The sequence below is a fragment of the Tachysurus vachellii genome, chromosome 6 (genome assembly GCF_030014155.1).
Source record: "Tachysurus vachellii isolate PV-2020 chromosome 6, HZAU_Pvac_v1, whole genome shotgun sequence".
Lineage (NCBI taxonomy): Eukaryota > Metazoa > Chordata > Actinopteri > Siluriformes > Bagridae > Tachysurus > Tachysurus vachellii.
In genome coordinates, this window is record NC_083465.1 from 9,388,797 (window position 1) to 9,415,177 (window position 26,381).

Consider the following 26,381-nt stretch of genomic DNA (forward strand, 5'->3'; position numbering starts at 1 on the left):
TAAAGTAGCCCCTTTAGCGATGACCGTTTAAAGCTGGATTGGTGTGGAATAACATCAGCGAGAGCTTTTCTTTCTCTGGCAGGTTAAGAAACAGATCAACAGCATATATTCTTAATAAGAACATTATCATGTTTTTTTTTTTCCTTCGCTGAAGATTGTTTCTCCAGGATGTTAGTGTAATTTCATGCTGGAGTTGTGTGCCTCAGTCCAAGAAATGAGGTCACTGAATTTGGTGTCACTATGATTTAGAAAAATATAAATCTCTTCATCAGAGAAGTGTATAGATCTTTTCTGTATAGTTTTGAGCACAGAAGCAAAAAAATAAAATAAATATTAATTTTAAATAAAATAAAATAAATATTAAAAAAATAAAATAAGTATTAATATTTTTTTTGATATATTGTATGTACAGATCAACAAAGTGTCCCTCAAAAATGTGCTAAAAGCAATATTACCCCCCCCCCAAACTTTAACACTTACTTTGTTGTGCAAGATTAGTGTCATGTGCAGTAAGTGCATGAGTGTGCTTGCGTGAACTGCTGCTTCTGTCAGCACAATCAGATGTGATTGTCTGCAGTACGGCATTTTGTATTTTTGTCACAAAGCCATTGATGATAATTGCTTTTGACTGTGTTACTAGCATCCCGCTGACCACTGCGTTCCTGTTGGCACCAAGACTACCGCAAAAACATGATTTCTGATTACATGTGTAATGATGATGATGATGATGATAATGATGATTACAGCTGAATTGGATCACACAGAGCTCTATCACTCTGTGAGGCAGGTAGACCAAGTATTTGTTCCCTTCTGGCTAAAGCTACTTTTTTTGCCAGCCTATGAGAGGTACACTGTAACACTGTTTTCCAATGACTTGACAGCTAAGTATTGGCACAACAGGACCTCTGCTAATGTGTACCATTAAAGACAGCACATTTCCCATAAGGGCTGCTGTCATCGGGTTGCCTCATTTGCCTGCTTGGGAGCACAGCTAGGAGATCTAGTACCATGGAACTCCTTCAATCTGTATGTAAATTTCAGTGGGGATTATGGCATGCACTTGATGAGCTGGAGCAGAACACTAGAAGCTCTTAGTGCAAACAGAGAAAAACAGACTCTTTTTTTTTTTTATCTCCTTCTCTGAGCCGAGCCTCTGAGAGCCAAGAACGAAGTCACTGTTTTCCATACGTACTTTGAAGGCACCCGATATTAACCGAGGACCACCCAAGTACATTTTGATCCAATGAAAAAAGATAGCACTGTGAATATGGCGAGGGTTCAGGGGTGAGGGCAGTGCAAGCGAGTGGGAAAGAGAGAGAGAGTGATGGAGAGAGAGAATAGCAAAGCAAAGCAGAGCAGAGCAGCATTAACGTAACAGAAAGAAACAAGGAGGCAGAAGAACCTGCTGGACCTGATAAAGCTTCTTATTCCCTGGCCAGTATTTAGAGTTTTATCCAAGCAAAAGTTTAATGTTACAGAGTTTAATGATACATAAAGTTGGACTTGATCTTTTGCTGCCACACAGGGAGGCAGATCTCACACAGTACAGCCATCAAACAAACTTGAAGTTGGAGTTGTATCAGAAAGAAAATAAGAAGAAAAACTGTAATAAAATTCAAAAGAAAAGTAGGTAAGATACCACATAATATATCATGCATGCATGCATTCATTCATTCATTCATTCATTCATTCATTCATTCATTCGGACATCTTCAGTAACTTCTTTATTTTTATTGGGAACAACAGGACATAGACAGTAAGCCAAGCTCAGGGGGCCCCAAGCTCATGTGGGGACCCTGTACATCACACCCATATGTGGTTCTTCCCCAAACTGTTGCCACAAAGTCTGAAGCACACAATTGTCTAGAATGTCGTTGTACGCTGTAACATAAAGAGGTCACAGCGGCATTACAAAAGAATGAAATATATTGATAAAAGCAAAATAAGGGGTAATTTGTCAGGTGTCTTCATACTTTAGGCATCATTTAAATGCATGTTATTCGAAATATTGCGTGTGATGTAATAGGTGTATTGTGCGCATGTGTCCTGCATGTACTGCGTCAGCGATATACAGTTGAATAATATACTAATAAAAGTGTCTTGACTCGACTTGGAATAACTGTACAGAAAAGATGTCATGTAAATGGATAATAGTTATCTTTTTGCTCATAAGTCACATATTCTGCTGGAGGACTTGAGTGATTGGTGCTTTGACATTTTTACAGCAATAAAAAAAGAAACCAGATTAATTTAGGAAGAAGATTTTTGGAAAATCAAATTAATCTTTAAATTAATGTCATATTTTGTTGAAAAGTCTCTGGTCTCGCCCTCGTGCCTGATTCATAGGGACGTTTGCTGGAGTGGGTTCAGGTTCATGGTGGCTACACTTTTACACTTTAACATAAGCCTTTACTCTCTTTAAATTGCAGCTACATCACTTGGGGGTGGAGAGTGATTAGTGTGGCTGAATATACGGTCAGACATCATGATAATGATACATAAATGAGCCATAGATAATGTATTCATTGTAGTATAGCAGCCTAGAAATGCAAAAGTGATGTATGAACACGAGTTCAGTTCTCAGTGCTTCTTAACTTTCTTAATTTAACAAACACAAAGAAATGTCACACAAAACTCATGTTAAAGAATGTAGGTTCTGTATACTAATAGTGCTCATACACACAGTTTTGGGGCAGACAGGTGCTCCAGTGACAGACCCTGAAATCTTGTGTTCTTCATTAATCCCTTGCAGCTAATGAAATCAACATAGCAGGCCTCTGGTCATGCCCTAGCTGTTAGCAGACTGCCCACAGCTTTGATTTCATCAGTGGCAGCACAGATAATCCAATAACCCTGACCCACATGAAGATACCAGCTCATCACATGACCTCAGCCTGACGTATCGCATGACCTAGTATTAATAAGTCAAGACGAAACATGACAGATGAAATTAAGCTTTCTGATTAAGGTTATTAGTTATCAACCACTCAGCAGCACATAGGAGTGCATATGCTTGGTGACACATCTGTGGAATTTCAGAGACATCAGTTCCACCAAGAATAATGTTCATGCATCGTGCAATGTCCATACCCATACCCTGCCCATACCCATACCCTGCCCATACCCATACCCTGCCCATACCCATACCCTGCCCATACCCATACCCTGCCCATACCCATACCCTGTCCATACCCATACCCTGTCCATACCCATACCCTGCCCATACCCATACCTTGTCCATACCCATACCCTGTCCATACCCATACCCAGTCCATACCCATACCCTGCCCATACCCATACCCTGTCCAAACCCACCCTGTCCATACCCATACCCTGCCCATACCCATACCCTGTCCAAACCCACCCTGTCCATACCCATACCCTGCCCATACCCATACCTTGTCCATACCCATACCCTGTCCATACCCATACCCAGTCCATACCCATACCCTGCCCATACCCATACCCTGTCCATACCCATACCCTGTCCATACCCATACCCTGTCCATACCCATACCCTGCCCATACCCATACCCTGTCCATACCCATACCCTGTCCATACCCATACCCACACCATGCACCTATGGGAGCTTTATTGACTTGACGGATTCAAATGCCAGTGGAACATCTCCTTCTTCGTCCTGATGTTATTATTAATACAGATGAAAATGTTTAAGAGGCATGTGCAAAGAATGTCAGTGATCTAAAATGATCATTCAGTCACAACCGTGCTAAGGAGCACTTTCACTTTCTCAAGTGTGCTGAAGATAAGTTTCATTTCCTATTTTTCAAGTGACATGACGGTGAATGGAAATGAAAAGAGGAATTGCAGAGTTGCTAAAGGAATAGCGCAACACACACACACACACACACACACACACACACACACACACACACTATCCATTCACCTAACACAAAAAACAAACATGTCAAAAGACTTATTTTTTAGGATAAAGCTGACACTTGGGATGATCAGCTACACTGTTGTGGAATACAGTGGAATGCCTAACAGTGCAATCACTGATAATTGGATTTAAAGGGCAGACACTTTGTCTGGTGATTTGATGATGCCATTCTGAATAAAATGAATACTCTAATAACCACCCAAAGGTCTGGAGAAACTGCAAAATAAATCCACACAGATGAACACAGTCTTTTACAAGATGTCTTATTCACTCATACCTAAAATCTTTTTTTTACTTTGAGTAAAATTCTCTCAATATCACCTACCAGCCATAATAAGTCTTATTAAGTCTGTCTTATGTCCATCATGTCTCTGTCACTCTGGCACATTCATTTCAGGGGGGGAGAAATAATTCTGCTGTGCAACGTCGGTGAGAATAAAAGTCACAAGCTGTAGCAAGAAGTGACGTGAGCACGACTTACTGCAGGCACCAGCAACTTGTTGACTTCCTCAACGGCTCGTTTGAGCTTGATCTCAGCACGGTTCTGAGCATCTTCTACCGTGATTAGGACGTGCAGGTCTTCGTTCAGGTGCTCCCAGTTGGGTTTGCCACGGTTCTGCTCCTCCTGGAACAGAGAGATTAGAAATTAATGGCTAGTCTTATGCAAGCGTGGTGCGAATCATGCACTGTTTATGAGTCAATGGAAGTGAAATATGAATAAATAAAATGAACAGGAGGATGAAACATTATTTTTTAGCTTTATGACTGAAGTAGAGTGAATTTAAATTTCAGGATGAAAGCAATGATCAAAGAGCGAGGAGTGTTTGCTGTTTGAACTCTGGCACACTGTATTCTAGTTCGCTGCTGGATTTTACTGCTCAGGACCTAAACAATGTACATTGTTTACAGTTCTCCAGCAGAGAACAGAACCAGCAAGAGTGCAACAGGAAAGAACATGGAAATAAACAGAAAATGAAACAGAAAGAGGTCCGGTGACTTTGATCTGACTCGTGAACCAAGGACAAGATGTTTTAGACCTGCCTCGGTGTAATGTGCTGATATACAAAGGAAGCATCACACAAAAGGCACAAACAGAAGCTGATAACACAAAAGAAAACAAAACACTCACTTCCTTCCTGCATACAATAATCCCAATCAGCTCTAAAACGCTAAATAATGCTCAGTTATGGTCTAAATACAGAGCAGGACAATCAGAGAAATTCTTATTCACCAGTTGAAGATCTGGCAACGGTGGAGTACTTAATTGATAGGAAACAGCACTGCGGTGAAAAATAAAAGGAGTTCCGCTTCTCCCGTGCCAGCCTTTTGTTTGCCAGCACCCTGCATTGTTCTCTGCTTGCCTTTTCTTTTCATATATAATTTTCCCAGATGAAAAAAACAAGATTTGATTTATGCAATAATCAGACATGCAAACAGTGCTCATTTTTCTCTTCGTGCCAGAAAAATGGGAAATTGATGGCAATCCACGCCGCCGTCTGTGCTGCTGCATTTTGCCTGCTGATTTTCATTAGGGCTCCATTGTTGGCCCTGTTTGCGTGATGTGATGAGGGAAAATATTGCAGCATTAGTATCATCAGACGCGCTCAATATGATTTATCATCTGACACTGAGGCAGCACGCTCACATTAGGTCACTTCCTTTTTTCTCGCCGTTCATCAGTCCGTTTTCTGCTCGGCTGATTTACTCGGCTTTCCTTGGTTTTGACAAGCACTAAAAATTGATCCTCTGTGCCTGACTGTCACAGCTCAGCCGCCCATCTATAGCCACCCAGTCAATAACTCACGGAGAAAAAAGCTCAGCCAAGACGGCCAGGAGGGTGTGTGAGTGCCAATTTCAAAGGGGTTAATGATAGGTCTTTTTGTCGACCTGTCTATCTCCGAGTCTGTTTGGGTTTGTGTGTGTCTGTTGTAAATGTGTATCTTGAACACTTGTTTTTCTCATGGATCGCTCAGATTTTTTCACATTGCACTTTCTCAGGCCCTGCAGGACCCCCAGTGACAGGGTGGTAGTCAAGGTGATCCTGCCGTAACGGTCTGCAGAGGAAACATGTCCAGCTGTGCTGCTGTCCACTAGCCTATTGTTTACATGTCCACTACTCCTACAAAAACCCCATCCGCCTCCCTGCCGCCTCTAACCGGCCGTCCTGAAGCCGTACAGTGGGATAAGCAATGTCTATAAATCCACTGGCCAGAGCCGTGGTAATCTTCGAACAGACAATAATGTCGTCCCGAGGCATCTCCCTACTGCTGAAACCTCAACTAATTTCACAGCTGCCTGGGGAGGAAAGGGAGCGGACTGCCTCACACACACACACACACACACACACACAGACGGAAAGCAGGGGGATGGAAAAAAGGATGTAGTGATGAACAGTGCTACTATAAAACCAGTCCAAGGCAGATTGCTGGTGTTTGTTAAGAAACAATGTGTGGGATATTAAAACCCTTGTGTGGTGTTTGGGTCAAATTAACCCTTATTTTTAATTTTTACTAAAAGTGTTTGCTTTTGCTGTAAATCATGTAACTTTGCAGATGTATTTTTGAGAGCTGTATTTCAGAGCCAGTAACTACAATAATCTTTTGGTACTCGTGCCTGTACAAATTGTTTCTTGTATTTATTCCCCCAGATTTATGCCATTACGTTTTATTACACTTCAGTGGAAAATCGAACACTTTTAATGTTAAATTTGATCTAGAAATTGCAAACATTAATCATAAAATGTTGTCTATGTTGTTTAGGAATGAGATAAAAACAATATGTCTACGGAACTTTTATTTATTTATTTATATATTCATTAATTCATTCATTCATTCATTTATATAGGGCTTTTTTAAAACCCTAATAATGTCCTGGGTCAATCTGACAGTACAAAACAGTCAGGAGAGTGTGTGCATTTACAGTATAAGTGTAAATGTGCCTTTGGTTTGTGACTGCAACTGTAACTGAGAGCGTTTTCCATATGCACCGCTTTCAGATACTAAAGCAGGTGCAGGATTGCAGGGTGAGGGGTGAGAGAAGAGAGCAGACCGTGTGAGGGCTTTGCTCTGAGATCCTGACAACACTGTGATTGTGTAAAAGCCTCAGCACATCAAAGCTCCTTGTTAAAGGATTTAGAGAACAGAAAAAAAAACTCTAGCGTTATGTTCTTTGTTACTTCTAATCGCAGGATCCTAGTATTCTGTTTGCACTGCCACACATACAGGCACATGGATGTGGACAAACACACACACACACACACATACATACACTCACACACGACTCTGTTCTTTATTCCGTTTCTTTCTGGCTGACTAATAAAGACGGACCGAGCAAAATGACACTGTTGAATTATGCATTACTCTTATGTATGCTGTCAGTTTGTCCTCATTCATATTGAGCTGAGACAACACTTCATTTAAGTCTCAGCTGTCCTAGTTGTACAGGTGTAGAATTTTTGAGGATACGTTCGACGGCGGTAATTAAGACGGGATTAAAATTTCGGTAGTGTACGGCTCCTTAAAATTTCCATCGCCAGAGAATGAGCCGGTGGCTAGCTTCTTGTTAGCATAGTCACGTTGTGCCTCAAATACTAATTTAAGTTCGCTGTGGCTTATATAAACCACTGAGTTCAATATGTGTCCACTGTGAGGGGCGGAGGTTGTTCTAAATAAAAATAAACCTTCTGCAATTCCACACACACACACACACACACACACACACACAGTGCTGCTGATCCATGGCTGTTCTAGGACTAAAGTGATTTTGACAGCCTTAATAACCATAATTGGTGGCAACTGAGCCACCAGAAAGCAAGTTCTCACTCATCATCTGCACAGTCTTAGAAACTGAAATCTACTTAAATCTTGAACACTAAAAGCAGGACTTCCCAAAAGGTCTGACTTTAAGCCTTGACCACAGGAACAAATGTTTAAACATTTTGAACATCTGTAACATATTTTAGACTTACCAGCCTAATGGGAACGGTGAACTTACATTCCTTGACACACCTTTTTAAAAAATCCAGAGGTGTGTTTGAAAGGGCGTATCTCTGTCTGTGGCCACGTTCAGCTTCATCTGATACATAAGGACTAAAACACCATGAGCATGTTGTTATAGGAAACTAATCCACAGCCTGTGTGATGTGCAGCAGAGAGACCGTGTTTATACTTTACACAGGACTTGAGTAGCCTAACGTGAGTGCCGCTATTCACACACTTGTCTGTGTATCATATGTGCAAAGCAGTCCGTTGGAGGAATAAATGTGACGTTCACTAGAGGCAAAACATCCCTGTACGTCAAGTATTCAGTGAATTCATGCACAACGACATTATTTGAGCAGTGATTGATGAGCTGTTGTCACTATCTGCATTTCACAAGTCTAAGAGAATCCTGTAGATTTGAACAAGAGGTTTACGTAGGGAATAGTAATAATAAAAACAATTACTATTACTCACAATTACAGCGCTAGTTTGTTTTATGACCGTAGATGGATGGGGGAAAAGAACAAATCCTGTGCTGGTGCTGCATGTCAGGACAGTTTGCAGAATAAGGTTCTATCTTGCATTTATTCCCGACTCAGATAAAGCCTTATACAGTCACAAATTACACAAATACATTGTCCAGTTCCTCCGGGAATATGTGATTTTGTGATCACAGAAATTAACGCAAAATCAAGCAAACGCTACGATATTCAGTGCTTGCAATTTTTTCAACATTACTGCAAATTTTCCGAACATCACTTTCCTATGACATCATCACAACACAGATTCAACCAAGGGCTTCACGTTTGATTCACGTGCCTCGAACAAGCATACAGCTATCACAGAAAGTAATTACTTTATTGGTAAGAGTTTAAAAGAAGAATCATGTACTTTGCAGTTTCACCAATTCAAGTAGTGTTCTTAAAAACAAACAAACAAACAAAAAAAACTCTGTAATCTCATATATATATATATATATATATATATATATATATATATATATATATATATATATATATATATAAAAATGAAAGAAAGAAAGAAAATCTGCAGCAATCATTAAAAAAAAAAGTGGTTGTTTGTACTGATTTGATATAAATGTATTGTTTTAAGAGTCGGAATGTTTTACAAACGTACATTTACACAAACATATGAATTTGATTTTTCTTATTTAAGAGGAAACAACTAATTAATCTGTTGCTATAATTAATAATTAATTGTGATTGTAAAGTCATGTTACTATTGTGACAGACCTAGTTTCCTACATTAGGTATAATCTAACCTAAGATCTACAAAATCTGAATGTGTATGTGTGTATGTGTGTGTGTGTGTGTGTGTTTCTGTCTAGTGTACCTTAATGGCTTACTTTTTTGTTTGGACATGTTCATTAGATTTCCAAAAGAGATTTAGAAAGACAATGAGAGTCTATTTTGTTCAATTTTAGGATTCGGCGTGAGATGTCTTTAAAATGAGAGCGGGATAGATGTGCAGGCTGTGGAAAGCCTTGCCTTGGGTATAAGCAGAAAATGATCCTGCTGCCAGATGCCATCGCTGCTCACATTAAAGTTGTGCTTAAGGCAAGCGTAAGACAAAAGAAACTCAATTGCATTTAGATAGCATCAATAACTGTTCCTATTGTCTGCTTATGTACAACTGATGAGACTATGCTGGAGTTTTGAAGACCAGGCTGTTAAAATATGGTTGAAAAATGATTCCCACTTTGAAAGAAGTATTACTGGGTTGTTATTACGTTTGTTTAAGGAAGCATTTGAACACATTATAATACTGAATAAAGCATTATTGATCCAGAAAAGATTCAGTTCCTACTATGTTATAAAAAAAGTCCCAGTTCCTTCTACATTATAGTTCTCTCTGTCACACACATGCATTCAAACACATACATGCTCATATACATGTGCACAAACACACACACTTAAACACATGCGCACATACATGTACATGTGAGTATACACTCATGCACGCACACGCACACACACACACGTGCTCATACATGTGCACACACATATACACATATACACATATGCACACACAAACACACACATACATGTGCCTGCAAACACACAAACTCACACAAGCACACACATACACACATACACACACGTCAGGTGGCATTTGTATCACTTAAGCTCTGTGTACACTGTTTCACGTGCATGTGTGTATACATAGAAGTGAAAAAAAGCAAAAGAGCAAGCCATGAAAAATGACAAAACGATCTAGCTTTTCCAAATGAAGAGGAATCTAATCAAAATGTAAAGATATAAGGAATCTGCTGAAACTAAGGGAGAAAGGAAAGATGAAACAAAGGTCGAAGAAGATCTACACAGGGGTTCCTTTCTGTTTAACTAAGAACCTCAGTTACTATGTACTTAAACAAGCACACTCAAGCATGCATGTGAATGTTTACACTTTGCAGACGAGAGGTTCAGAGATGACCCCGTCTATGTCAAATGCCCTAGCAGTACTAGCTGTGAAGGGCAGGACTTAGCACACATGAACTCACACACACATGCATGGACACACAGATGCGGAAAAACACACAGAACGGACGCGTACACAAAGCTGAGATCCGATACGCTGGCGACCAGCTGTGCTCCAACGGGACGCAGAACCGATCCAGATGTGGGAATGGAGTGTGAGATGACAACGGCACTCTTCACAGAGCACTTGTTTTTGCACAACCAGCACCGTGCAACATGACCTTTGATAACTATCTCTGCAAGAGTCACTTGTCTAAATACAAGACCAGCCCTGCTCATGCACCACTTCTCACATCCTCTTAGATAATGTATAAAAACAGTTACACTACTAATGCAGGAGTGACATAAAAGATCATCGCCAGTATTTTATATACTGCTGAAGTCAATTCCACGACCACACTCGTATACCAAAAACTGAGAGTGTGAATGTTTACCCAAGTGGTCACAGACTCTGCTAATAGACTATGGACATAACCCCATATTCACAGACCCTCCCAGACCCCTACTGGCCTAGAGAGATAGATACCCAGCATGCAACACTCAATCTGGCATTTGACTGGGACAGGAGCCCTGGCAGGGAAACTGGAATCAGCCCCCATGCAATCTGAGGCCAAGGACAATGTTTGAACACCTGCCCAAAACTCTCAGCTACAGCATGGGGGAGTCAGAGAAGCTGACTGGCTCCATAATAATACACCTTACAGAATGGACCAAGCAACATGATGAATACTCTCTCCTATATACTCATATATGCCTTACTCTAAACAAGCAGGTTATTTCATTAAGATTATTGTTTTAATTCACGTGTATATACACATGCTTACCTTTTTCTTGTCTCTCATGGAGCCTTTGCCTCTCACCATGATCTTGCATCCTGTTTCAGCCTCCAGTTGCTTGGCCGTAAGACCTCGAGGGCCGAGGATCCGTCCCACAAAATTAAACTGCAACACACAAACACACACAACACTTAGTCATCTGTTTACACACTGCATGCTGACTGGATTCAATGTGTAAAATACTAAATTACAGCTTCTACAATAACACAACCAGAACAGGATGGTGCACCATGTGGTAGTGTGTAAAAATGCTTGCAACTAACTAACTAAATAACTACAAGAACACACATGAAAACACAAACTTAGTACTAAACGTGCTTCTTGGAGATTTTTAGTGGGTCAGTAAAAAAGAGACAGATTTCTGCTTTTCTTTCAAATTAAGCCAGACGTCCATTCCTTATTGTAAACAAAACAAAAAAACAAACCAGTGTCTGCACAGGACTGACAAAATGACTTGCAAATTATTTATATTGTGATGTGTTTTCTACATGGCATACGGGAGGGCTGACTTTGTACCAAAACGCTCTTCTTTGCTTAATCTTGAGATACAACCTTTAGCACTCAGATAAAACCTACCTCATTGGAATTAAACTATAGGAAGGTGGCAAAATCCTCAACATCCAAGGAAAAAAAATCGTCACAGAATAGTGATTAGAGATAGACTTCGATTGTTATTTAAATGTAGTCTGCAATAATGAAAGCGAGAGAGAGAGAGAGAGAGAGAGAGAGAGAGAGATTTCCTGGGAGGCACCTTGTTTCAGCAAGCTGTCTGACCGTTATCTCTGAAGCTCATCAGCCCGAGCCCCGACAATAGTGCTCGATGTGTGGTGAGTGTGCCCTGCCTGCTCCAGGCCCATCACGACAAGATAAGAGTCACCGATCCTTCACCTGATCGATTGGGTATCAGAGCTAACCTGAGAACTGTCAGTCAATTGGCCAGGCACAGTCCAAACGCTGCCATGCGCTGACACATGAATGGATTTGACTGACAAGCTCTAAAACAAAGCCAACCTTGAGTGTTTTATAGAGATAAACATGAACTGGTTTTCTATTTTCTGTTTTACAGTAGTTTACAGGGGAAAATAAACAAAACAAGTAATCAGTGGATAATACGTGCTATTGTGGTGATAAACGTGCAATACACATCCGTCTGGCTAGACAAATTTGGTGTTTATGTCTGTCCTAATGTTTTACCAAATATTCTGTAAACAAAGACTGTATTTGCCATCAAATGTAAAGGTTTTTTTATATACATAACCCAATATTTTTTCTTCTTCTGAAATGAATTCCATTCATCAAAATAACAAAGTCAATACGACTTGTAACAAATTTTTGTATTGAGGCAGTGCCAAGTTTACACCGACGTTCCCTGTTCTAATCAATAGTCCTTCAAGGCCTTATTTATCAATTCTTTTGATATTCAGATTCAATTACGTTTTCACATGAGTGACTCAAAGCATAATTGACTGCTTGTAAAACACTGCTAAGTGTATGTGTACTAGATAACTGCATATTTTTGACCCTGTTGCATATTACATGGGGATGATATGAATAAAAAGGAGCAATTAAACTGTGCTTCAAGGCACAAAAGTAACAGTGTTGGTATGACATTTGTATTTATCAGCATACAAGGCACTTGAGTATCAGAAATATGTGTGTGTGTGTAATATTCTTCACACATCAGGACACTGTACTAGATTCCTTTATACCAACTGTCACATTAACTAGACTGCATTTTAGTCACCAGCAGGTAATTTTATCTCCTCTTCATGACTTTCACCTCACTGTTCTTCATGTGCTCTGGAAGGCTGAACCTACACAGAGCTCGACAGACCAGTGCAAGACAAATATCTTTCTTTAAACTCTTGTGCAGATTTTCAAGGTGACTTTGGCGAGGTACAAATCAAAGCGAAGGCACGACTAGCACCAGGACGCCTTCATTTTTATAGAAGCAGCTTCGTTCATGCACAGGTGGAGGCAAATTACAGCCATAGTGTTGGGTTATCTTTATACTTCTCCTTGAATAAAAAAAAAAGCTTTTTTTTCTCTTTATAAAATAAGTAATGCACTCTGGTATAAGTAACATGAGGCATTCACATGATGTGTAGAAGAACATTTCTCATATATTGTATCATACATATATTGTTCATACATCTAATTGATTTAGAATATGTAAACAGTCGGACATTGTGTTAGATTGTTTCGGAGAACATTACACACAAGGGCTAGGATCGGAAAGACAATAGAAAATAAACACATATCATTTTTTTTATATTTTCTATATATTTTTCCCTTTGCTGCTGTACATGTAATTCTATTTATTTATTTTTTTTCGTAACTCTATTTTATTATTAGGGCATTTTCCTTTATGTTGTATTATGTATGTGATAATTAAATCAATAAATAATTGATTAGAATCTAATTACAGTGTTTCTGTCAAGCAACACAAAATTGTACGTATTGCTTTAAACGACTCTTCCTTTACTCCTTTAACCCTGTAAACAAGGTTACTATAAACTACATCAAACGAATGAGGTTAAGCTAATTGTACATCACTGATTTATCTTGGTCTGATTAAGTGGTATTATTTCACTGTCACCATGCATTTGAGGTAATAGCAAGAAAGAATGCCAACATTTTGGTAAAGCTAGTCTAAGGCTGTATTAGTAATCATAGTATGTATGTATACTAGTTATTAGTTATTAGTAATTTACACAGATTTCTATGAAAAATTACTTTGTGCTGATCAGAAGGTTGTGAATTCATATCCCAGGTCCACAAACTGCCACTTGTTGGGCCCTTGAGGAAGGCCCTTAACCCTCAGTTGTACAAAATATAAGTTGCTCTGGATAAGGGTGTCTGCCAAATGCCATAAAGGTACAGAGCTTTTAGGGGAAGTGGTAGCTCAGTGGTTAATACTTTGGACTGCTGCTTGGAAGGTTGTGAGTTAGAATCCACTGCTGGGCCCCCAAGCAAGGCCCTTAACCCTTGTTAAGCTGGAAAAATGTCATCTACTAAATGCTCTCAGTGCTAACATTATGGTAAGGCTGCTTTAGAAAGCTCAATCATATATGTGTATTAGTTATTAGTAATTTAGACACTTTGAGAAAAGAGGAAGATAGGAAGGCAGGTACGTAAAGCAAACTGTGTAAACAAACAAACTGTGCTCTGGGTAACAACAGCATTAATCAGGTCTGTGACTGTTGCTATTTCCACCTGCTTTCCACCTACACAAGCTCTGTTTCTAAATGACCACACTGTGCTCTGAGAATAACTTTGCCAGAAACCTGTGAAATGGGAACCGAGACACACACACTGTGTGCATTTGAACAAATGCACAAAAAACTTCACGCAGTTTTCTAACAGGCCTTACTACACTTAAAAGGATTTGCTCATTGCTGATTGTGCATATTTTTGTATTTGTCACACTGGGGGATGTGGTAGGTTAGTGTTTAAGGTGTTTGAATACTTATCAGAAGGATGTGAGTTCAAATCCCTAGTTCACCAACTGCTCCTGCTGGGCCCTTGAGCGAGGCCCTTAATGCTCAGTTGTATAAAATGAAATAAAGATGTAAGATGCTCTGGATGCTGTAAATGTACAGTTGCTATAGGGGAAGTGATAGGTCAGTGGTTAAAGTGTTGGACTATTAATTGGAAGGTCATTAGTTCAAATCCTAGGGCCAGCAAGCTGCTGGGTTAAGGGTCCCTGAGTAAGACCCTTAACCCTCATTTTCTCAGATGGATAAATGAAATGAATGCAAGCTGCTCTGCATAAGGGCATCTGCCAAATGTTTTAGATAACCAAACCAAGACAACCTGAGTAAACAAGATCATTTTATTTGCTGTAGGAAAAACGTTACACAAGACCAACTGGCCCTTTGTGGAAAATGAACTGCCTCGTCGTCACACAATCAAACAGTTAATCAAATTGAATTGATAACTGAATTTACTTGGAATAGACACACCCACATTAGACACAACCTTTCCTGATTACTGAATTGAAACATCACTTAAACAGAACTTTTCCATAATGTGAAGAAGGCTAAAAAGTCTCAGCAAGTTGCACACTGATGCTGTGATCAGAAGAAATGATGGAATATATCAGTTTGCTCTGGAAGTCAAAGTCACAAAGCAACCTGTTCAACCATGTAAGAAACCACAGGGCTTGCTAGCATCAGATAAGGTCAAAGAGACTAGGAAAATAGTATCCAGTGAAGAGCATGGTCACCTAGATGAATATAAAGATTCATCTGACATTAGACAAAAAAAAATACCTTGTTGTCAGTGACCAAGCCTTTAAGGATAATGTTCTATGGACTGGTGTATCTGATTTGGAAGATTTTACATCTGACATAAACTGAATCCAGTGTTTCACAATAAGTAAGAACATCTCACCAGACGTCACACATTGTGCTGTTAGTGTGAAGGTGTGGGAACGTGGTGCTTCTTCAGGGCCTGGATGACTTGCTATAAATGATAAAACTATAAATTCTGCTCTCTACCAGAAACTACTAAAGGAGAATCAATCAATCAATCAATCAATCAATCACTCAGTGCAACTGGGTTATTCATCAAGACAATGATCCAAGGCACAAAGGTCTGTAGCTGAATGGCTCAACAGATACAGACTTAAGGTTGTAGAATAATGGATATTATTGGGTTATACTCACAGCTCTGATATTACTATGATACTGTAACTGGGAAAAAGTGGATCCCGTGCAACTCAAATATATGTATAGTAACTTTTATATCTCAAGGATCACAGAGAAGGAAACATTTATCACATTTGTCACATATACATTACAGAACAGTGAAATTCTTTCTTTGCATATCCAAACATTGAGGGTTGGGGTCAGGGCACAGGGTCAGCCATGATACAGCACCCCTGCAAGAGTGAGGACTAGAAGCCTTTCTCAAGGGCCGAGCGTTAGCAGCTTGGCAGTACTGAGGGTTGGAACCCCGATCCTCCATTTAACAGCCCAGAGTCTAAACTGGTTGAGCCACAACTGCCTGCTAAGGTAGGGCTTAATAAAGACTAAAATATGAACATTTAATTTATTGATTGTTTGACGTACCATCTGGACTATGAATAAAATATACAGTCCACAGAACAATACAACAATACAACACTATAATGTAGTAAAGAAAGCTTGTTGACTTAATTCTTATGAGTACAATGTGACTGAACCGAGTAACATTAACACAGCTAGTTTTTATACATCCGACATGATTCGAGTGTGTGTTTGCGAAGCACTGAATAAAAGCAAACAGACACAGTACGGCTGTGTTATTCTACCCTGCATGTCTAGTTTCTTAAATTGAATACTGTAGTTATACAGTTCTTCCCATCAGCACCAAGATCCTCGTGAGATTTCACAGTTTAACATAAGCAATGAAATCACGTTTTGTTGAGAAAGAGAAATTTTCTTTATTTAAATTATATATAGAAAACTATATACAGTATCTCACAGAAGTGAATACACCCCTCACCTTTTTGTCAATATTTTATTATAACTTTTCATACGACAACACTGAAGAAATGGCACTTTCCTACAATGTAAAGTAGTGTAAATTTGCTGTCCCCTCCTTAGTGTTAAGGTCTCAGGTGTGAATGGGGAGCAGATTAAATTTGGTGCTATCGCTCTCACTCTCTCATACTGGACACTATATGACTCAGGGTTCCCACTCTTTTTCAGAGATCATTTTCCAGGACTTTTCCAGGACATTTCAAATTTAGCAAAAAAGACAAGGCTCACAGATTCACGGTCTAAAGTAATATGTTCTTCTCTCCAGAAGTATTAAAAACAACGTACACTTTATGGCTATTACTTAACTATACTTTTAAAGATACTTTGTCATGTGAATGAAATTTCAACATTTATAAAATAAAAAGACCGCACATATTAATACCCTTTCCTTTCTCAGACCAATGCCATCATGCATGCTTTAGTTTGCTGTGCATTCCCCTTGCACATGATATTCAGATTAACAAGGTTAATATAACCTGCTTACCCATCAACATTTGCTGAAAACATTCGAGCACTTAAACCATTCCTAGCACCTGAAACCGCGTCATCCGTCACAGCGAGATTAAACAGCATAATAAAAAACCCGTCAAAACTCAGTGTCCCTGAACAGAGCGCTTTCTGTTACTAACGTTAATTGTTTCGACCAGTTGTAAACTGTTCTTTAAATGATTAAGAACATTTAAAAATAATAATTTTCCCAGGACAACAAGATTTTTTTCCAGGACAATTTATGTTTTCTCTCATTTTCCATGTGTTTTCCAGGACTGGAACATTGGTCATTAATTTTCCAGGATTTCCAGGTTTTCCAGGACACGTGGGAACCCTGATGACTGTATGACAAGTTCAACATGGCATCTCATGACAAAGAACTCTCTGAGGATCTGAAAAAAAAGAATTGTTGCTCTACATAAAGATGGCATAGGCTATAAGAAGATTGCCAAGACCCTGAAACTCAGCCGCAGAAAGGTGGCCAAGACCATACAGCGGTTTAACAGGACAGGTTCCACTCAGAACAGGCCTCGCCATGGTCAACCAAAGAAGTTGAGTGTACGTGGTCAGAGTCATAACCAGAGATTGTGCTTGGGAAATAGACGTATGAATGCTGCCAGCATGGCTGCAGAGGTTGAAGGGGTGGGTGTTCAGCCTGTCAGTGCTCAGACCATACGCCGCACACTGCATCAAATTGGTCTGCATGGCTGTCGTCCCAGAAGGAAGCCTCCTCTAAAGATAATGCACGAGAAAGCCCGCAAACAGTTTGCTGAAGACAAGCAGACTAAGGACATGGATTACTGGAACCATGTCCTGTGGTCTGATGAGAACAGTAGATAAACGTTTTGGTTCAGATGGTGTCAAGCGTGTGTTGCAGCAACCAGGTGAGGAGTACAAAGACAAGTGTGTCTTGCCTACAGTCAAGCATGTTGGTGAGAGTGTCATGGTCTGGGGCTGCATGAGTGTTGCTTGTACTGGGGAGCTACAGTTCATTGATGGAACCATGAATACCAACATGTACTATGACATACTAAAGCGGAGCATGATCCCCTCCCTTCACAGACTGACCCACAGGGCAGTATTCCAACATGTTAAGGACCCCAAACACACCTCCAAGACGTCCACTGCTTTGCTAAAGAAGCTGAGGGTAAAGGTGTTGACTGGCCAAGCATGTCTCCAGACCTAAACCCTATTAGACATTTGTGGGGCATCCTCAAAGGGAAGGTGGAGATGTGCAAGGTCTCTAACATCCACCAGCTCAGTGATGTCATCATGGTGGAGTGGAAGAGGACTCCAATATGTTACAAAGAAATATGTGATATAAAATATGTTACAAAGAAATATGTAACCTAATATGTATGTGTCTAATTTTTGACTACAAATATGTGAAAAAAAAGTGCTTAAGAAACATTTTGTTCGGTCTTTCTTCCATTCTGTTCATGAGATGTTTACTCTGCCAGCCATACTCGTAAACATGCTCTTACGCCACCACACACAGGTCTGCTGTAAACAAATTCACTACAACTCTGAAATCTTTTTTTTTTCTCTTCATGACAATGAGCAGAATTTATTATATAGTATTTAAGCAAGAATGCACAAGGCAGGTTTTTTGGAGCAGTGTTAACAATGTTCCAGGTGTAACAGTCTTCCACTTTCCACCTCAAATCTTGGTCGATGACAAGAAGGTATTTTTTTGGCAAACGTGAGTCTTTCTATTCCTCCTGCTTAGCTTTGATTATTACAAATAAAAAAGTAAATATGAAAATGAAATGTATTAATGGTGTAATCTACCAGCTGGCCTGTGAATAAAATATAGATAAACACACACACACACACACACACACACACACAAGTGCATCATTGGCGAAATTCTGATTCATAACTAATATAATCACCATAATCATGTTAAACTGATGAGGATTTCTACAAACAAGATTTGCATCTGTGTGAATGCAGCTGATGAAATATCATTACTGCACCTGGCCTGTGAAAAATGAAGCCAATTCACAGTTTTCACAAACAGTTCATACAGCATGACCCATTAAACCTCTCTCGTGAAAAACTAAATCTCAGGAACCAAAAGCATTCCAGCTCTGGGATGAGAGCCACACAAATACACACAGACACTGTATACGTGCTTCAAGACACACACACAGACACACTCACAGCATTACTCATACACTTTATTCACACCCAAAGCCTCTGTGACAGCAGCAACTACTCTACCTGAGTGGATGTATCACGTCTCTACCCCCTGCTCTCGAGCTGTCATCTGAGCTTTGATGCTGCTCTTTCAGATGCACACACTCCTGAGCCTGAGCCTTTTGTGCTGGGTCTTCTCCTGCTGGGCAACACACACACCACCTCTGCTACACTTGGCACTGATGAATGCCTGTGTGTGTTTGGGTGTGTGTGTGTGTGTGTGTGTGTGTGTATGCGTTTGTGATGGGATGGAAAGGAAGTGCAATTCTGTGTGCTTTTTAGGAAGGAGTCTAGAAGAGAAAGGGGAATTAAATTTTCATCTTCCGCACATCAGGTGGTCGAGGCAACTAAAGGTGATCTGCCGGAATAGATTTGAGAGTTGAAACCTCCATATTTCGGCACAAATTATTGTCAGAACATTTTGTTCTGTTTTTTTACACACTGTTCACGAAATGTTTACTTTACTTTAGAGAGAGAGACGCCACTGCCAATCATACGCAAAGACACGTGCGCACGCCACCACACAACGTTCTGCACAGGCAAAGTACTGTAAGTCTTTTTTATCTGCATTTTTTCTCTTTATGGCAATGTGCAGAATTTTACAACGTTTGGTAAACGTCCAAATCCAGTGCGACTTACATTAATCTCAATTATACAACTGAGCAGATGGGTTAGGGGCCTTGTTTAGGGGTCCAGGAGTGGCAGCTTGGTGGCTCTGAGATATGAACTAACAACCTATTAGTTAATATCACTGAGCTTATAAAAAAGAATAAATAAATAAATAAATAAATAAATAAATAAATAAATAAATAAGAAATTAATATAAATGTGTGTGTGTGTGCCCTGCGATGGGTTGGCACTCCGTCCAGGGTGTATCCTGCCTTGATGCCCGATGACGCCTGAGATAGGCACAGGCTCCCCGTGACCCGAGGTAGTTCGGATAAGCGGTAGAAAATGAGTGAGAGAGATGAGTGAGAGAGAAATTAATATAGAGTAACTGTTATTTAAAACTCAATATCGCCAAATAATGTGTTTATTTATTTATTTTTATTCTTTTCTCAAAATGACAAAATAACTTTTCTCCAATTGTATCTACTATTAATCTTGTGGATGTTGTGGAATGTGCACAAAAAAGAACAACACCACTTGTTGTTCCGGGTATCACAGTCTCTCATTTTTCTTCGGATGGAAGCAAAACAAACATCCTTGCATGTGTACTATTTTTCTGAATGGCACATTACCGTTTGAATAGGTAAAGACTTGACTACTAGAAAACACACCTGTGTGTCTTTTTTGAAAGTGTGTGTGATAAGTTGTGTGTCTCTGTGTAAAACCTTAAGTGTCATAGTGCTCTGTGGTGCAGGCAGCAGCTGTGTTCGGCATTGGCTTCTTTTGAACTGCGCACTGAATCTGTTCCATTACTGCTCTCATCAGGTACAGGGCTTTTGTGTGCCCAGTTTTGTGCAGGTGAAGATTTTTGTTACAGTTTTGTTATAGTGTCCTTTTCAGTGTGTCACCATTGTCCCTTTAGCTTACTTTCAAAGCAGCGATTCTGCCGCAGCTCAAGAGTAGCAGAAAGGGCTCACTTTTAGGAATAATGCTTTTTTGTATTTTTTTTATGTACAGTATTTTGTTGCCATGGACAAAGCTTTAGTCAGAAATTCAGGGCAATATTTGAAAAGCTAACAAACTCGACTCAATGCTTTCTCTCTTTCTGCACAGAAGTTACTATTTACTGTTTCCAGCACCACTCAGACACACACACATACACAAAAAAATAAAATAACCCGATGAAAAAGAAAATCATTAGGCTGTAATAGAATCTCTAATATCTACTGTTCAAAGCTCAGACCTATTTACACGATCTGCACAGTGGAGATTATGCGTGTTTTCCATCAACTACAATAAAACAGGCAGCAGGGACGTAATTAGGGCTGTTTAAGACAGCGCGCGCGGGCCTGCCAGAGAGCGCGAGTGATGGCATTATCTTATGAAGATAAACGAGCTGGCACTGCTAATAGGCAAATTAATTATTGCATGACTTCAAATACCACTGCGCTCTGATTCCTTTCTGCAAGATGTCTTTTGTTTTCATTACAGTGTGCAACAAGGGGAGGGGATGCAGGGCAGGGAGACTGCCCTACCCCTTTAAATGAGGGTGGGGGGTAAATCTAATATCTGAAACACTTGATGTCTCTGACTTGCTTCAGCAGCTGGGTTTATGCCTCTGTTAGTAGATTATATCATTGTACTCACAATAATAGTATTTATCAGGGGAAGCTGGTATAACTGGGCACAGATATAACATCAGTATAAAGTTTCATCAGGGTATATTCTGTTATGACATGCCTTAAGTGTGGGTTATTTGTGGACTAGATCCCAACAGTGGCATCAGTGGTGTGGCTGAAATACAATTACAGGTGGAATGAACAGTGACAAGGTCGATTTTTTATTACTCTTTTCTTTTCCTCCCAAATGTCAGTCCAATTCACAGACACAAAATCAAGTAATAGAGGAGTTAGAATTTTTTTAATAAATTACTACAGATTTTCTACAGATTTGAGTCAGGGTGTGTCGTGTGACATCATCACACCTCTTTCTTTCCCGTGCGTCAAACATGAGTACAGCTATAATAATAGGAATAATATGGGAATAATAGGAATAATTACACACGCGTCTTCACTTGTAGGAGTTTAAAAGAACAATCCTGTGCTTTCTGTTTCACCAATTTGAGTAGTAATTTTTTTCAAATATTTTTTCACGTAGTTTGAAGTTTTTCTGCAATACAGCACATAAAACACAATGTTGCGTTGCAAATATTGAAAAAAGCTTGTCTTTAGAAGAGAACCTCACTCATTCATCTTCTACCGCTTATTCGAACTACCTCGGGTCACGGGGAGCCTGTGCCTCAGGCGTCATCGGGCATCAAGGCAGGATAAACCCTGGACGGAGTGCCAACCCATCGCAGGGCACACACACACTCTCATTCACTCACGCACTCACACACTACGGACAATTTTCCAGAGATGCCAATCAACCTACCATGCATGTCTTTGGACCGGGGGAGGAAACCGGAGTACCCGGAGGAAACCCCCGAGGCACGGGGAGAACATGCAAACTCCACACACACACAAGGCGGAGGCAGGAATCGAACCCCCAACCCTGGAGGTGTGAGGCGAACGTGCTAACCACTAAGCCACCGTGCCGCCCGAAGAGAACCTTGTTATACAAAAAATGAGAGAACTAGCTAACTAAAAAGATCAGTAATTTTATTTTTATCCAAAGGGTTACAACATTTCTGTTTATTATATTTGATAACTTGGCATGAAAACACTATTATGGGCCAGCATTGGGAACTTAAGCAATAAAAATAAATAAAAAATTTTTTTTTACATAAGCTTACATTATCATATTTTGAATTACAGTAAAAACTACACAGTCACATAAAAATACAACAATACTGAAAAGTGGCACAGAGCTAGTGACGCACAATGCTTTCAATATGTTTATAGCCCTTGACTGGCACTTTTTCACCTGCCCCTTTAAAATGACACCCCACCTACTGCGTCTCTACCTGGTTTGACACTGGGCTGTGATTGCTCCAGATTGACGGCATACATGAGTCCTGAGCTGGCTGAGAATCATCGCTGTCATTACGCGAGTGTGAAGGGGAGGAGGCCGAGCTGAAGGGCTGTCTGGCTGCCTCACGCAGGCCTGAGGAGTTGTTGTGAGCAGCCATCATGTCCTAATGAACCCTAATTAACCTTCATTAGCTTTGCAATGATCCAGAACGCAGGAGCTCCTGCCGCAGCATTCTCCCCTGTGCACATTCCTGTTTATTATCGTCAGGAATAATGAGAGGATTCGTGCTCCGTGTGCCAGTCTTCACCTAATCACGTCTGAATGAATGGTTGTTTGGGGGGGGGCTGTGTAGGTGTTTTACTATGTGACCTTCTTTCTCTATAGGATGCGGTCTGGCTTACTGAAAGCGTTCGCTCCAGACAGAACATTCACGGGTGGTCACACAAGTCTCAGAGCTGCACTAGAAATCGGTTTCAGACCACACAGAACAGAGGTTAAACATTCTAAGACGCATTCATATGCAAGCACAAAATTAAGTCATATTAATCATGACCAGCTGGTCCAGAGACTGCTGCCAATCCCCAGATTACGTCCAGCAGTTTAGCATTCATTAGGCCCTGATTCGGTAGTGAGTTATGGGGCCATCCTCACAGCCCGGTTCAATTAAAACAACGACACCTGGAGAAGCAGGGCAGCTGGCCAACTCTCGCCTCCATCCCTTATGACACCTTAGACATTTCGCACTACAGTTAACACGACATCAAAAAAGCATCGCACTCAGATATGATGTCAGCACATTAAGTAGATCATTTTTCTGATAACAAAGCAGGAAGAGCTTGTAAGGATATCTTTGCAAGGTATACTGCTATAAAACACATTAGGTTTTGTCAATGATTGCAATTTCATAAAACTTAAAAGTATAATCATAGTTTATCCCTCCATCCATCCATCCATCCATTCATCCATTTCTTGTACCGCTTATCCTACACAGTGATGCAAGACAGAACCTTGGACAGGGAGCCAACACATTATAGGGCAAAATCACACACACTCATTCACACACTACAGACAATTTAGAGAAGCCAATCGTGTCTTTTATACTGCAAGAGGAAAGCGGAGAAGACGGAGGAAAGAGCCGGATGATAGAAAGAATTCCTTGCATGCAGGGCAGAGTCGGGACTCAAACCTCCAACCACCAAACCACCGTGGTCACACAGCATTATATGACCATCATATTCTTGAAATAATGCTGGGGTAAATTATTTTTTTCATTTTTGCAATAACAACAAATTGAAAAGAAAGTCCAAATGTTTACCTTTATTTTTTGTAAATCTGGTGCTACAAAGGTGAACATGCACAATATAGCCAAAGTAAATGGCCCACAAGCCTGTTTCAGCATAACAATGCCCCTGTGCACAAAACCAGCTCCACGAAGACTTGGTCTGGAAATTCGGTGTGGATGAAATCGAGTTTCCTGCACAAAGATCTGAACTCCATAGCCTGGTCTTAAGTCCTTAGCCCGGTCTTTGCTTTATGTAGCACCACAATCCTGGGGAAACGTTTCACTATGTACTGCAACAGCTATATATGGTTGAAATGACAATAAAAGCTTCTTGACTTGACTTGACTTGTACTCAACCCCACTGAACATTGAATCTTTTGGGATGCTTTAAAGCGCTTCATAGCCAGACATGATCTTGTGAATGGGATATTCAAAAACCACATATGGGTGTGATGGTCAGGTTTCCACAAACCTGTGACCATGTAGTGAAATGATCGAAATGATTTTTTAAACTGATTACTAGATTTTATTTGTTTAACTAAAACCTGTGAGGTAACTAGGACTTATTTATTGCTTTTATACTACTGAATAGTATCAGTGTGAAATTCATTTCTAGGTAGTGAAGAGAACTTGGCGATTTAGCATGTCATACATATGCCATTGCCAGCAGCCATACATACTGTATGCAAAAGTGTCCCTGGGCTCCACTCCTGTCCTACCTTTCTGAGCTTGCTGAAGGATGACCAAGGCCAAAGAGAGAACTGAGAGAGAATCAATCCTGTCGTGCATGCTTATAATGATTAATAATCAGTGATAGCTGCTCATCTCCGCATCGGACGAGCGTGACCCAGAAAAGGACAGTGAGGGAGGAATGATAGATGACAGTCTTCTCTTGTTCTCCTGCTTCCCCTCTCTCTTTCCACCTCTTCCAAACCCAGTATGCACCACAATAGCTACAATTAAAAGCTCTGTCCAAGCCCAGAGCCTGAGAGGAGTATTTATAGAGCTCTTTCTATGCAGAGCGCCATCTCTAACATTACCCTCTCTCTCTCTCTCTCTCTCTCTCGCTCTCCATCTCTCTTTCTCACACACACAGCACTTACTATAGATATGAGCACACAAATGAATGGCAACAATTACTGGGAACAGCAACATTCTGCTAGCACTGTTGTCTTTCCCAGCCTAATAACATTGTTCACCAAATTGGAACGAGTGTGTGCTGCCAAGAGAGCAACAGCGCTGCAAGAGTTTGAAGGACCAAATTAATTTCTGTGCCGCTGGCAGTCTGTCTTGGGGATGAGTATGGGAGACACCAGGGTGTGTACGAGTTTGTTCTCCCTCTTTTATCAGGCAGACCAGGCTAGTGCTCCTCTGCCCTGATTCCCCGACCTCATCATACCCTCACATTCATCTTGCATCCACAGCTGGTTATCATCTTCTCTCTTTCTCTCGCTCCCACACACACAAACATACACTCTCTTTAATAATGTTATAACGCTATAACTGCCTCATACCCCCAACATGGAAGCAGTATTGACCACCAATGAAAAGCTAATTGGAGATTCTGAAACACTATTTATGTGCAGAGGCAACACAGTGGGATACACACACACACACACACACACACACGCACCCACAAACACACAGATACGCACACACACATACTTGTGTTCAAAGACTTTTCTCTGTACTCCATATTCTGTGATGGCTTATGGTTAATAGTTATTAATAATAACTGATTAATAAGTGATTTTGCTCCAAAACTCACAAACACATAAAACACAACTAAAAGAGGATTACTAAAGTTAAATAAATGATTAAATTGTTTTTAGCAGAGGTTATAAATGAGTGACCACTCACATACTCACTCACACATACAAACACCCAAAACACACATACACACACGCACACGCACACGCACACACACACACACACACACACACACACACACACACACACACACACACATACACACACCTCTTAGATCTGCTGGGACTCTATTCTTGTCTGGCGGTTATTTAAGGCCTCTTATTTCATCTCTCATTCCTACTAATGAACCCAAGCACACTAATAATGATC

The 26,381-nt window shown here is 40.3% G+C and overlaps 1 protein-coding gene across 5 annotated transcripts in view; it reads right to left on the minus strand.

Annotated features, from left to right (window-relative positions):
- LOC132847112 (KH domain-containing RNA-binding protein QKI-like) overlaps window positions 1-26,381 on the minus strand; it is a 66,549-nt gene that overhangs the window by 16,277 nt on the left and 23,891 nt on the right. For all 5 annotated transcript variants that reach the window (XM_060872095.1, XM_060872094.1, XM_060872092.1 and 2 more), the window contains exons 3-4: window positions 11,208-11,324; window positions 4,387-4,530 (exon numbers count right to left, since the gene is read on the minus strand). In XM_060872095.1, the coding sequence (XP_060728078.1) occupies window positions 4,387-4,530; window positions 11,208-11,324 (261 nt within the window). The remainder of the gene's footprint in view (window positions 1-4,386; window positions 4,531-11,207; window positions 11,325-26,381) is intronic.